The 13,988-nt window shown below is 56.5% G+C and overlaps 1 protein-coding gene across 1 annotated transcript; it reads right to left on the bottom strand.

Annotated features, from left to right (window-relative positions):
- Positions 1-321: 321 nt before the first annotated feature.
- On the bottom strand, positions 322-8,921 carry TMEM151B (transmembrane protein 151B). Its single transcript, XM_017547442.2, has 3 exons — positions 8,492-8,921; positions 5,904-6,344; positions 322-4,359 (listed from the first exon to the last, which is right to left on the bottom strand). The coding sequence occupies exons 1-3, from the start codon at positions 8,630-8,632 to the stop codon at positions 3,235-3,237; spliced, it is 1,707 nt and encodes a 568-aa protein (XP_017402931.1). The 5' UTR covers positions 8,633-8,921; the 3' UTR covers positions 322-3,234.
- Positions 8,922-13,988: the final 5,067 nt, after the last annotated feature.

The raw sequence follows: 13,988 nt of genomic DNA, 5'->3' as shown, positions 1-13,988 counted from the left end.
CACACACACCCTCCTCTGGCTACAGCAAAGCTATGCCTGGCTCTCTCTGCCACCCTTACCCCTGCAGATGCCTCTCCCTGTTGCTTGACTCTGCTTTAAGTGATCCAGTTCTATAGGCCATGCCATCCCCTAGTTCCTCAACCCCCAAACTGGGAAGGGGACAACAAGCTGACCCCAGGGGCTGAGACCCAGTAGCCTCTTCTGGGGAGGCAGCTATAGATGATGACTGCTAGGGAAGGATGACACGATCCCTGCATCCACCCCAGAGAGCTTCCCCAGGAGGGAGGAGGTAGCGAAAGAAGTGCCACCCTGGGACAGGAAGTCAGTGAGTCATCCACAACTTTATTATCCACCAGTTTGATTTGTACAATCTTTGCGCTTAAATCCACGACAAAAAGGCCACAGTGTGATGCACCCAATTGACAGAGACCTGTCTTCTCCCCAGCCAGGCCCAGCCCACCCCACAAGCCCTTGTCCCCAGGACACATGGAGCCTTCCAGGTGCCCTCCATGAGTCCCCATCACTCTGAAGCTGCCCACCCTGGGGCCACACCTACAGGAATCACATCAGCCCCCAGGGCCACAAGACACCTAGCTGACTAACTGATTCAGGCTGAGTGCCATTCCCTATCCTCCTTGGGCTGACTGATTGGCCCAGAGCCTCCAGACCCGTGTCCTTAAAGGGCAGGTCATGGGCTACAACCCTAGTACAGGAGTGCCTACTCTCCAGGGACTCCTAAGCAGGCGCTGAGCAGAGCACCAAATAGGGCTTGGGAGTGACTGCATGTGTGTGCCTGTCCGGGCAACCTAGAGTCTGTCTGTGCCTGACACCCTCTGACAGTTCTGGAGTGCAAACGTGTGTGTGTGAGTGTGTGTGTGTGTGTGTGTGTGTGTGTGTATAGCCACAGCTGCTAGCAGAGGTTCTAATTAGAGAAACAAGAACATTCAGTGTAAAGTTTAATTTTAGAGATTAATTTTCTGGTTTTCGTTTTCCCTGGCAATCAATAAAGCCACCAAGAAAATAGACCAAAGAATTGGTTTCTCTCTAAGTCTGTGCATGTGTGGGAGGTGAGGCTGTCTGTGTGAGACGACCTAGGCAGAAATGGTCAATACAGGCAAAATTAAAAATAGAGGTCCCCCTTCCCCTCTTCCGAATCCCGGCTCCATCTCATGAACAGGCCTGAGGGAGGAGGAGCCAAATTCCTCCCTCCTTGGAGCCCTGAGGTGGCCAGGCTGTCACCACACAGAGCATGACATCCAGGTGCCAGCTGGCTTAAGAACTGGATCCTGAGGCTGCAGCTCACCACCTGTACCTCACAGATGTCCATTCAGAGGAAAGAGGGGTGCTCCAAACACCAGCACCCCAAGGAGTACAGACTCGTGGTCCAGGCAGTTTCAGTGCTGGTAGGCAGGTGGGCACTGCTGTCCAGGAAAATCTGGTGGGCAGCTGTTTGCCCCACCTAAGCCTCCCTCTGTCTAGCCTCTCTTCTTCCTCCTCACTCAGCCATCTCTACGTGAAAGTAAAGCTAAACCCTTTAGAAGCCACCGGCCGTGGTATCCCCACAATTTGAGCCCCTTGCATTCCCCCTAGGAAGAAGGGAAGGGGAGCCAGAGGCGATGTTGCATAGGTGGAGGCCACACAGTTGGTTGTGTAGGCCTGGCTGGGCTGGAGGAAGATGAGAGGGGCTGAAGGAGGGAAGGAGGAGTTCTGATGGCTCAGGTGAAGTAAGAAGCATCAGGGGTGAGAGATGCGGGTGGCCCAAGGGTTATCCTCTCTACCCTGAAATGTGAGCTCAATCCCTGGGAACTAAATCTGCTGGGGAAACTTTAGCCAGGGGAGTCGGGAGGGCAGGAGGGCTGTTCACAGACATGCACACTGAAGCACATCGGGGTGGAGGTGGCAGGGGAAGCACAGGGAGAGAAGGCGGTGTCAGAGCTCTGGGGGAACAGGATGTGGGGCCAGCACCCTGGGGTGGTGGCAGGATGCCCCTTTGAAGACCCTGGGACACACAGCAGGGCTTAAGCTCATAGGATAGGAGAGGATTGAAGGGTCGGAGAATTCTTGCCTCTGACCCTGCCACTGGAATTGAGTTATTTCTCCAGCTGGGGATTATGGCAATGTCCTCAACCCCACAGAGATGTGTTTGAGGAACAAGCACACTCCGCTCCTCCCCACAGGTTTAGGGAGGCGAGGGCCGCCTCCAAAGACACCCCCAACCTTCGGAGGTCCTTTTCCTCTACCCCCCACTTCCCTCTCCTCTCTCCCACCCGCTTCCAGAGGTCCCCGTTGTCACCCAGGTCTGTGTCATGCTCTCTCCCCTTAGTCACTGGCCCTGGCCAGCTTTAAACAGTGCCGCCCAGGTGGCGTCTCACACTCTCCAAAGGGAGCACACACCCACAACCCAGGTGAGGAGGCTGCCGCGGGAGGCTGCGAAGTTTAGAGAAAGGACTGAGGTACACAGCCCTCCACATCACTCCCCGCCCCCCTGCACTCTGGCAACAGCTCTGCAGGGCTAGGAGGCTGGAGGTGAGTGACGTCTGTGCGGTGAGCACAGTCTCTCTGCACCCGGAGTGGGGGCCCAGTTACACAAACAACAGCGGAGGAAGCGGCAGAAAGGAAACCCCAATCTTTGGGGTCAGCGCCAAGAAGAGGGCAGAAACATTTCCACGGTGTTGGATGGAGGCTTGGGGCTGACACCTGGCTCCAGCCTCAGACCTACTGAATGCATTAGCTAGCTGGAATCCAGCCTGCTGGTCACCAAACCACCGCCCCTTCCATAGAGAGAGGCCCCAGGGGAGTGAGGCCTCAGAGGAAGGAAACCCCCAAGTTTCCTTCTCCACAGCCTCTAAATCTCCCAGCGGCATGCCAGGGCCTCTCCCTTCAGAGGAGGCCCAACGTGGAGCCCACAACACGGTTGCCAGCTAACAGAAGATCTGCTGAAGGGCTGGACCGCAGGGAGGTGTCCCCTTAGGAACTCAGGGATGGGGCTGGAAGAGAGACTCTGCCAGGGGGTATCTCGGGGAGCAGCCGACCCCCACCCGCCAATTGATCTCTTTATGTACAGGGAGGGCGGGGGTCTTGGCCCCATCCGGGTCTGTCTTGCGGCCCTCACCTCCCCTTCCCTCCCCGCTGCGCGGCCTCAGTCGCCGTGGTGACTCGCCCTGCGCCGCTCAGGGAGCACAGTCCGGCGAGGTGCAGGCGGGAGGATGGCGCGGGCCGCTCCGTGGCCGGAGGTCACAGTGAGGTCTCTACGCAGGAGCCGTGGCGGTGCAGCGGCCGGTGGCTGTGGCCCAGACACCCCTCCTGCCGGTGGACGATGAGGACCGGGAAGTAGAGGGCGTCGTGGTAGGGCGGCGGTGGCCCGGCCTCCTCCTCGTCGTCGTCCTCGTCGTCCCCCATGCTGGCCTGGCTGGACAGCCGCGTCTGCTCCGTGGGGCAGCTGGCCTCGTTGACGCTCCCGCTGCGGCTGCGCCACAGGCAGCTGCGCCGAGAGCCGTAGAGGCGGCCGAGCGAGAAGCGGCTGCCCCCGCAGCCCGCGCCCCCGCCAGGCCCCGGGCCGGCCCGCGGGCTGGCGCAGATGCTCAGGGCGCTGCGCGAGAAGATGGACGAGCTGCTGACGGCGCGCTGGCAATGCTCGCAGCTGCGCCGGTAGGGAGCCACGCCCGCCGCGCCCGGGCCGCCCACCCCGCCGTAGCGGCACGAGGGCGCGTAGCCGCTGCCCGCCCCGCCACAGCGCGCCCCCAGCCCCGCCAGGTCCATGAGCACCGCCTCCGAGTAGCTGGGCACCAGCTGCTGGTTGGAGCGGATGTGCCACTCGAGCTCCGTGCTGTCCACCGTGTTGACCCGCGGCAGGCGGTGGGTGAGCGGGGGCAGCAGCTCGTCGCTGGGGCTGAGGCCACCGCCCGCGCTGCTAGCCGAGCCCGGGCCCTCCAGGCCGAAGAGCTTCTCCACGTGGTAGTGCGCGTAGGCCGTGCGGTACTCGGACAGCACGCGCAGCGGCCACGACAGCGTGAGCAGCGCCGCGGCCCAGAAGGCCGACGAGCAGGCATACCAGGGCGGCCGGGCCGGGTCCGGGAAGGCCACCATGAACTCACGGAAGTCCACGTTCTTGAGGTGCATGCCCTCCCGTGCCTCCATGTAGTCGTCCAGGCCCTCGTTCTCGGCGAAGAAGCGCGCGCGCTGGCACAGGTACGCGTTCTCGGCCTCCACGCTGGCGAAACTGAAGCACTTGGTGAAGCGCAGCCGCGTGGCCGGCGCGCCCTCCAGCCCCACTAGTGTCTTGGACACGTCGCGGACGCCGCAGCGCGCGTAGTCGAATTCGGCCTCCGCCACGTGCGTGTTGACGCGTTCGTGGTAAACCTGCGGCGTGTGGGGGTGGGGGCAGGCGATGGGGTCGTGGGGAGCCCATCCGCGGTGCCCATTTCTGCCCACTCACCCTTGCCCGCCCCATCGCTGCTCTGGTTGCCTGGTCGGACCGTAAGCCTGTCTTGGTTTAGGTGCCCGTTGGGTTGGACAGGATCTTTCCATCTGACTTACAGAGCAACTGACGCCCTCTGTGTAATCAGATGTGAGGCCCGGACTAGAAGCAGCCCTACCTGTGCGCATTTAAATTTTAACTAAGCCTTGCTTCCTCTAGGAGTCAGGCCCTGGCCATGAACTGCCCCTCTGGCTTGCCTGATCCTTTTGCCACTGCCTCTGTTTTCCAAGTGCTCCCACATCACCACAAACAGCCTCTTCATCTTTCTTTCATTTTACAGTTGTGTTTCCAAATGGGTTCCTCAGAAGCACTCCCTAAAGAACCCCTCTGTCTCTAGTCTCCCTGTTCCGGCTGGAGCTGTCATTCAGCCTCCTTCCTGCTTCTCACCGGCCCCAGGCTTGTCTATTGATCCTTATACTGAGACAGATGGCCTGCATCTGGGAACATCTCATCCAGGACCCCAATATGTCTCATCCTGGCAAGTCGGCAAAGTGCTGATTGACCTGCCCACCCTCAAGGAGACTTCCCACCTCCTCTGAGAGCCTTGGACTTGGGATCCAGGAAGCTAGGTCTGAGTCTAGCACTACCACTTAGGAGCAGCAGATTTGGGGCAAGTCACTGAGTTTGGGTGTCTATACCTGTGAAAGAGAACTCAGTAGCATCACCTCACTGAACAGGTAAGAGCATGCTGTGAGACTGGGCATGTGAAGCCATCTCCAACCATTAAACACCAACTTTTTTTTTTTTTTTTTGAGATGGGGTCTTGCACTGTGGCCATCACAGCTTACTGCAGCCTCAACTGCCTAGGTTCAAGCTATTCTCTCACCTCAGTCTCCTGAGTAGCTGGGACTACAGGTGTACACCACCAGGCCAGCTACTTCTTTTTATTATTTATAGAGATGGGGTCTTACTATGTTGCCCAGGCTGGTCTCAAACTCCTGGGCTCAAGAGATCCTCTTGCCTCACCAAAGTGCTGAGGTTACAGGCCTGAGCGACTGCACTCTGCCATTAATCACTAAATAGAGTCATTAAGCACTAAACAGTATAGATCCTGGAGTCAGATTGCTTGAGTTCAAATCTCATCTGTACCACATACTGCCTATTTGACCTTAAACATGTTATTTAAACTCTCCAAGCCTCAGTTTCCTCATCTGCAAAATGGGAATACTTACCTACCTCACAGGTTTGTTATGAGGGTTAAATAAATGATTTGAGGTTTGGAAAGTACTTAGAGCAGAGCCTGGCTCCTGGCCGGTGTTTGCTGTTGTGACTATGGTTGTTGCTATCAATCTGCTGTTGCAATGCCCGTGGGAGCTCACTGCTGCTGGTGCTCCTCCCGCCTTCCCCCCAAGGAGGTGGGGAGGGAGTGTGGCTGGGCCAAGTGCCACCTCCCCTCTTGAATATCCTGCACTCCCCGCCAGCTCACCTGGGTGGTGGTATAGGCGTCTCCGTTGCGGTATCTGGTGACCTGGCGGGTGCGGCGGACATAGTGGTAGCTGATGGCCTTCCACCAGATGCAGGGCGTGGCTTGCTGCATGCGGTCCACACGCTCCCGCACACTGCTCACATCAACACGGTGCTGCAGCTCATGGCGGGCTTGGCAGTGCCAACACTCCACCAGGTAGACGGCGTACAACATGAGCAGGAAGGCCAGGGGGATGTAGACATAGCCGTTGGAGCAGGGGCTGTCATGGTACATGAGGCTGTTGCCCTGGTAGGCGCTGCTGAAGGTGAGTCGCGTCACTGTGGTGACGTGGCACCAGGCCACTGCCCCCAGGCAGCCGTACATGAGCAGCGAGAGCAGGAGGCACTTCCAGTGGGACTCACGGCAGAGGGACTTGGTGAAAGAGGGCTGGATGGGACGCTGCTGCTCAGGTGGGCAGGGAGAGGGGCCAAGATGAGTGGGAAGTAGAGCAGGCAGGACCCAGTACAGAGATGGATGCAGGGATGGTGGGGTAGAGGCCAGCACCAGAGATAACAGGCAGAGAGAAACAGACAGGGATATGGAGAGAAGGTGAGTCCCAAGTGGGAGCCAGGGACCAGAGGTAGAAACAGAAGTGACACAGAGCGAGCCATGAGGACAGGAAAGGGGATCAGAATGCCAGTACAGGACAGTGCAGATAGAGACAACCCAAGAGGCAGAGAAGGATCAGAGCCAGAGATGGAGGCCCAGGCCACAAACACAGATGGATAGGTTGGCACCCAGAGAGAGTCCAAAGACAGACACAAAGATGGCAATGAAACAGGAGAAGGTGTGGACAGGGAAGACAGGGGAGGACAGACAGACAGGCATCAGCGAAGGCAGGTCCCCAGCCCAGACCCCTTCCAGGTGCTCCAGAAAAGGGGGAGGGACCCACTGATATCACCTCCCACTTAAGTGGGGCCCTCACTTCTAGACTTTTTTCAGTCCTAGGTTCTAGAGGAGCTACTCCCCTCTGACCCATCCACCTCCCTAACCCTCACAATTAGCCTAGAAGGGCCTCCAGAGAACCCCAGGCTCTGTCTCATTCCCCATAGTCTAGACCCTGGTTCCCCTGTGAGCCTCCCTCCTGTGCCCTGACATCCTTCCCTCTGTCCGAGGATGGGAAGGAGGGAGCTGGGGTCCCTGAGCAGCAGGCAGTCAAGGAGGAGGTATCCAGAAAGGCATAGGCATGTGGCTGAGGAGAGGACGGGCATAGGGGATGTGGGACCGGGGTATCGAGGACGATGTTTGAAGCCCAGTCATTTGTCAAGAGAAAACGGTATTTGGTACTCTCCCAGAGCCTGTCTGTTAAAGCACTTGGCACATTCTGTCCCAGTGTTGGCCCCGGAGTTGTTTACATGTCTGGCTCCCCACTAGACTAGGTACTTCTGAGGTCCCATGCCTCATTCTCTTTGCATCCTAGATGCCTGCCATGGCCCTGGCCCCCAGCAGCCACATCCTAATTGAGTTTGATCTCTTGTCGTGGTCTCTGTTTTCCCACCCCTCCTCTCTGCTGTCTAGCTTTAGGAACCCATACCCCCGACACTCACACACAACGTTCTGCTGGGATCCTGACTTACTCCCTTAATTCCTCAGGCCTGACCTAGAGGCCAGGCAGGGAAGAAAGGAAAAGAGTGGAAAAGTAGGGTACAGAAATAGGCATTCGGCCCTGGATCTACAAGTACGGATAGTTAGGTGAGCTAGGAAATAGCACACAGTACAATGGACAAGGAGATTAGGGCACATGTGCCTTTCGGGGAGCCTTGTCCTTAGGAAGTAGGAACATATGGACCCCTTTGTGTGCCTGCCTCGCTGTGTGCTTGTCCCAGTGTGGGTACCTCTGAAAGGGGCTTTACCTGCATGCCCATCCCTGCTCACGTGCTTCAGCCCTAGTGCAGGGTGCATGCGTGTGCACAAGTGTGCATGGGAGGCTGGAGTGGGGGTGCTCCTGGTACTTTCCCCCTTCTCTTTGTCTTCAGGTTCAGAGAACTTAAGACTAGGGACCCCCAACTAGGGATATGAGGAAGCAGTAGAAGCCCCATGAGAGAGGTGCACACCCCCCAACACACACACACTCCCAATGACCACAGGGGGGATTCCCCTGCACACATCTGACCTTCTTAGGGTCCCAGATCAGGTAACACCATCACTTCCCCATCGTACCCTCCTGGTTGTGTAGCCCCTACAAGTCGTCCTTCCTAGCCTTCTAGGTAGCATCCCCCCTCTGTAAGACAGGATCCCCGCCACCGTCCCCACCCCGGTAGAGCCTAGCCCCCTCCCTCATCCGCCCAGGGTCCACGAGGCTCCGCCCCTTGGCCCCTCCCCCTGCCCGGGACCCCCCTGAGCCCCGCCCCCGGCGCGGCCCCTTCCCCGGCACCAGGGACAGCTCCGGCCGCTGGGTGGGGGCGGCGGCGCGGACTGCAGCTGCGGCGGCCGGCTCGGGGTGCGGGGCGCCGGCCGCGCTGCGGCGGAACCGGCGGGGGCCGCGTGCCGTGGGGGGATGGGGGCCAGGCTGCGGCCGCGTCCCGGGAAGGGGCGCCCCCGACTCTCACCTCCTCTCGGGCGGGGCCCTCGTCCGCCGCCGCCGCCGCAGCTGCCGCCGCCGCCGTGAGCTCCTCCGGGACCCCGAGGCCGCCACCGCCGCCGCCGCCGCCGGCGGCGCTCTCTCCCGCGGCCGAGCCAGGGGGGGACATGGCGTAGAGGGGGCGCGTCGAGCTCAGGACCTCCCGGGGGGCTGCCAGGGGCCGGGGGCATCCTGCGCCGGCCCTGGGGAGAGGACGGGAGGGGGCGGGGCCCTCGCTGCTCCCCACCCCCCGCCGGGGGGAGGGGGCCCGGGAAGGGCACCGGGAGTAATGGGCTGAGGGCTGGGGGTGGGAGGCAGGCTGGGGGGGCCGGGCCGGGGGGGCCGGGGCCGGGGGCGGGTGTCACCTTGAGGCCCTCGCGGCGCCGCTCCGCCTCCCGCCCGCTCCCGCCGCCGCCTTTTGTCTGAGCCGAGCTGGAGCCAGCGCGCCCCCCCCTTCCTCCCCGCAGGCGAGCCCCGCCCCCAGCCCCCCAAACTCCGCCTTCCCAAGCCTACCTAATAACCACCCCCCCTGAAGGGGTAAAGCAACAGGGGCTCCCCACACCCCGTCCCCGCTCCCAACCCTGCTCACCGCACCTCCCTCCCGCGCTCCCATCCTGAGAGAATCTATGCCGCAACCCCTCTCCATCTATTCTTCGTGGACGGGGCGCTCGAGGTTCAACCAACAGCACCCCCCCACACACACACATCCCTGGTTCCTGCAAGTTCCTGGGGCTCAGGAGTGGGGAGAACAAATTGATTCTTGGAACCAGAGGGAACATCCTTACTCCCAGTTGCGTGGTAAAGGGTTAAGGCAGAAGCTAGCTTGGAGAGGGATGCAATACGGTGAAAGGGAAGAGATTGAAGCTAGATGTGAGAAAGGACTAACAGAGGGCAGAGGATAGGACATTGGAACCAGCCTTCACTGAACCATCTTCCTTCCCTACAAGAACAGCTTCAGAGAGGCAGTGAAGTGTGTGCAATGCCCTAGGCTGAAGAACTCAGGAAACCTGTGTTCTAATTCTCAATCCTGTCTCTGCCATCAAGGAGCTATGTGACCTTGGGCAAGTTCCTTCCTCTCTCTGAGCCTTAATTTCTTCATCTGTGCAATGAGGAAGTTGACTGGACAATCTCTAAGGCTCTGACCTATGGGTGTAGGAAGCAAAGTCACAGACCACAGGCCAGGCTGAGCCACTGCAGGCAGCTGATCCCTTCAGGCCATCTACCCCACACTGCTTTTCCCTGCATCCACTGGCACAGCAGGAAGGACCCTAACATCCATCCATTCATTCATTCATTCCTGGATGTCTCCATTCAATAAATAGGTGTTGGGTACCTATTGTGTGCCCAGTACAGAAATGAAACATAGTTTCCTGCCCTCAAGGAGCACAAAGTCTAATGGGGAGAAAAGAACATGAAAACCGACTATTAGGAAGAATGTAATAAAAGCAATGCATGATCAGTCTTGTGCATGCATAGTCACTGTGGAATCCTACTATGTGTCATTGGGGTCTTTGACTTACAGTAACTGTTCTCCCCATTTACTCACAAGGAACCAAGGCAGAGGGAGAGTGAATGGCTTACTCAAGGTCACCTGCTAGCACTCACAGAGCTAGTCCTAGAATTAATATCTTTCCCATTCAAAAGCCAATGGGGAATATTTGTGGGTAGGAAGTTAGTTTGAGGCAAAGCCTTGATGTCTGCTTTTGGGGGATAGTGTTCAAGGCCACTGATCTGCCCAGGATGTTCCTTGCCCTTACTGGGGACAGGAGAGCCACTGCTTCCACCTCTCTAGTCCCACTCCCGGCCCTGCCTTCATTTAACTACTCTTCCCTTTCCAGGAGAGGTGAAGGTGGCTCTCTGTCCACCTGTTGCTTAGAGCTACCTGCATGGCCCTCTCCAGGTTGGTGGGTCCATTCTCCCTGCCCAGAAGAAGGGAAAGGAAGGGTCTTGTTCACTCCCTTGGCAGAAGCAGAATATCACTTGGTGGCTCATTCCAGCATCTCCCACCCATGCTTTTTGGGAATTTGGCCTCACAGCTAAACTCCAGCCCCTCTTGTTCCAGTTTCAGCCCCTTCCACCCAATTCAGTCCTCACTGCCCACAGAGAGCAGAGCCCCTAACCTTGGCCTTTCCAAATCCACAGAGGATTCCTCATGCTCCCCATTTAGGCACCACAATCTTCCTCTTGACACCCACCTTCCTGTCTCCACTTCAGAGGCTTTGGATGAGGGACAGCTTAGCTCTTTTTGGCCAACCCTAGAGCTCCCAAGAGACAAAAGCCTACCCCTGCCTTCTCCATTCATACACAGTACCCTTCCCTGGAAGCTACAGGAAACAGGGGGTGAAGGAGGGGGTGGTGGAAGGAGCCAGCTGACCGGCTGGTCACCATGGAAACCAGGCCTGTTTCCTGAAGATAAGCCTAGCTGGGGTGGGTGGAGGTGGGGAGTGGGGGTACAAAGGGAATCAGAAAACAACAGAGAGAAAGACTAGAGGAGCCCAGCCTCAGGGAAGACTGGAGCTGAGGAGGCGACGTTAGGTCCCTAACCATGCTGCGGCCTAAGTCAAAGTCCCCAGGTCACCCTTTCAGAGAACAGTGCCATGGTCCCTCTCCCCATTCCTGGAGTGATGGAAAGGATACCTGTCAAGAGTGCAAGCTCTGGTCCAGGGGCCAGTGGGTGACTCAATGCTGACCTCATGTGGCCATAAAAGGGACTGCCACACACCTGTCATGGCTCAGGGCCAAACACCTGGCTGGGTTGAGTGGGTTTTTCCTTAAATTCAGCCTCTGTATGAATAAAAAGAAGGTCCTTGCACACTCCTGAATTCTTACGTCCTTGCAGAGGGCTCAGACACTCCCACCCTATGTGGTTTACACCTTGATAAAGAAAAGAAGCTTTCACTAAAAAATATATAAAATTTTGAATTAGGTCAGAAGCTATCTTTGCACTTTGTATTTTTTTTTTTTTAATTCTTCAGCTAAGACAGCGGAAGAGGTGATTTATTTTATGGTTGTTACACTCGGCCACAAGTAAACACAGAAATAGTCCAGAATGTCACAGGTCCAGGGCAAAGGACCAACATGGGCAGTTTTGGTTATGAGCAAGGTGGGTCTCAGAGGTGATCAGCGATCAGATGGCGATGAAGTTCTGGATCCATTGAGACAAGCTCTAGGCAGTGGCATGCAGTCCCACAACTTGTACCAGCATCCCCAGCGTCTGGCATTCCATGTTTCTGCCCCTGTGGCCTCCACGGTGCAACAAGCTAGCGGTTTACTTGGATCTCTGCCTCATCTTTCTTCTTTTGCGCTTCAGCCTGCGCATTCGTTTCTTCCTCCACTTGGCTCTCATGGTGCAGAGGTTTCCAAAAAAAATGGCACTAAGGCCAAGAGGTGCACTTTCTATTTTACCTTGAGCAAGTTAACCCACCTCTTGGGGCCTCAGTTTCCAAACATTAAAATGGGAGTGATAGTGTCAGATTTTGTGTGGGGTTTTGTTTTTGTTTTTGTTTTTAGACTGAATCTCACTCTGTCGTCCAGGTTGGAGTGCAGTGGTGCAATCTCAGCTCACTCATGGCCACCTCCATCTCCCAGGTTCAAAAGATCCTCCTGCCTCAGCCTCCCAAGTAGCTGACATTGCAGGCATGTGCCACCAGCCCTGGCTAATTTTTGTATTTTTATTAGAGACAGGATTTCACCATGTTGGCCAGGCCAGTCTTGAACTCCTGCCCTCAAATGATCCACCCACCTCAGCCTCCCAAAGTGCTGAGATTACAGGTGTGAGCCACTGCACCCAGCCAGATTTTGAACCCAGTTGGTCTAGGTCTGGAGTTTATTACTACATTTTTGCTGCAGTCTTTAAGGACTGGAGAGGAACATGTCATGGGAGGAAATTGAGAACATCTTAAATCATGCTAACCCAAGGGAAGGAGATCCTTCAACTTCCCTGGGCGTTCCTCTCCTGGCTCCTCACTGGGCTCCATGCTCATCACATCCTTCCCACTCTGGCCCTCCATGGGGTTGTAGAACAGTGGGCCGTCTTCTCCCCTCAGCCCTCATCCAACTCTTCTGTCTCCAATCATCCCTCCCCCCAATACTAAGTCCTTCTCTTCTCCCTATCTCTCTTCCCTTCCCATTCTCAGTTCAAATGGAACCTTCCTTGTCCCTCACCCCACTGAGTAATTGGCCCCGCTGTGTGCCCCCACAACACCCTGTTCTCACTCCTGTGTATCCCAACCACTCTGAGCTGTAATTGCCAAGGACCTTTTTTAGGAACATGGGATTTTTTTTGTTGTTGGCGGTAGGTGGGGGTGGGGGTGGGGTTTATTGGTTATTACCGTTACTGTGATAGTCAGTTTTGCTTCAAGTAGAAAGAACAATGTCAGACATTATAGGAGATGTTTCATACATGTTTGTCAAATGGATGAATGATGGATGAATAAAACAAGGTTGCAGGGGGAGAGCAGTGGGAAAGCTGGCCTCCCCCATGAAGAACGTTGCTGTCTATGCTCATCCAGTTTCCTTTCCCCAATGCTGGAGATGGAAAAGCTAACTGTTCCCTTGGGGATAACCCTCTAAGAACATTGCTGGTTCTAGGCTGGTAGCACTTGGAGAAGTGGGGAGGAATGAGGGAGTAAATCAGGGGACACCGTTTTAGGGCTAACTTGTGGTAGGGTTCTCCTATGGCCTCCCCAGGCCCAGGGACAGGGAAAGAGGAAAGAAGTTTTGGGACTAAGACTGGGGCAGTGGTGGGGACCTGAGCAGAGTGCAACCCAGCATGTCGGGGCCTCCCCAACATGGCCCCACTTCCTTGACTGCTGGAGGTGACCAGAAACTGTAACTACCCAAGACCAGGGTTTCACCCTTTGAGGAAGAAGAAACCCCATAATCACTTTGCTTTTTAGACAACAACAGTCTTCCTGAGAAGACGCTCTTTCCAAAAAAAACATTTTCATGCCCAATTCCATGTGATGTGGGAAGTTGACACAGGAGACTGTCTTCCAGGACCCAGGAGAACCAGTCCTTTAAAGATGATGGGAGTCCCCTTTCCCTACCGATACTCCTGGGCACTGATAGGGAAAGGTGAGAAGTGCTTCCCCATCCCACCACGCACATGCCCATCCCCAAAGACGCCAGCTTATACAGACAATTAATAGATATTTCTTTAAAACAAATTAATGGTCTGGGCCTGGTGGCTCACAGCCTGTAATCCCAGCACTTTAGGAGGCCGAGGCAGGCAGATCGCTTGAACCCAGGAGTTTGAGACCAGCCTGGGCAACATGGTGAGGGCTCTCATCTTTTCTTGTAGTCCCAGCTACTAGGAGGCTGAGGCAGGAGAATCGCTTGAACCCGGGAGGCGGAGGTTGCAGTGAGCCGAGACTGCGCCACTGCACTCCAGCCTGGGCAACAGAGCGAGACTTTGTCTCAAAAAAATCAAAATAAAGCGAATGAAGAAATAGAAGTGAAAGAAGGAAAGAGTAAATGCGTGGAAC

The sequence above is a fragment of the Cebus imitator genome, unplaced genomic scaffold, assembly GCF_001604975.1.
Source record: "Cebus imitator isolate Cc_AM_T3 unplaced genomic scaffold, Cebus_imitator-1.0 Scaffold197, whole genome shotgun sequence".
Classification (NCBI taxonomy): Eukaryota; Metazoa; Chordata; class Mammalia; order Primates; family Cebidae; genus Cebus; species Cebus imitator.
The sequence above is the reverse complement of the archived record's forward strand: the minus strand, read 5'-3'. Positions and strand labels throughout refer to the sequence as shown.

Coding starts and splice junctions, on each gene's coding strand:
- TMEM151B (XM_017547442.2), bottom strand. CDS start 8,632: ATGTCCCCCCCTGGCTCGGCCGCGGGAGAGAGCGCCGCCGGCGGCGGC. Junction 6,345..8,491: donor AGGGCCCCGCCCGAGAGGAG/GTGAGAGTCGGG, acceptor CCACCTGAGCAG/CAGCGTCCCATCCAGCCCTC. Junction 4,360..5,903: donor ACGCCTATACCACCACCCAG/GTGAGCTGGCGG, acceptor CACACGCCGCAG/GTTTACCACGAACGCGTCAA.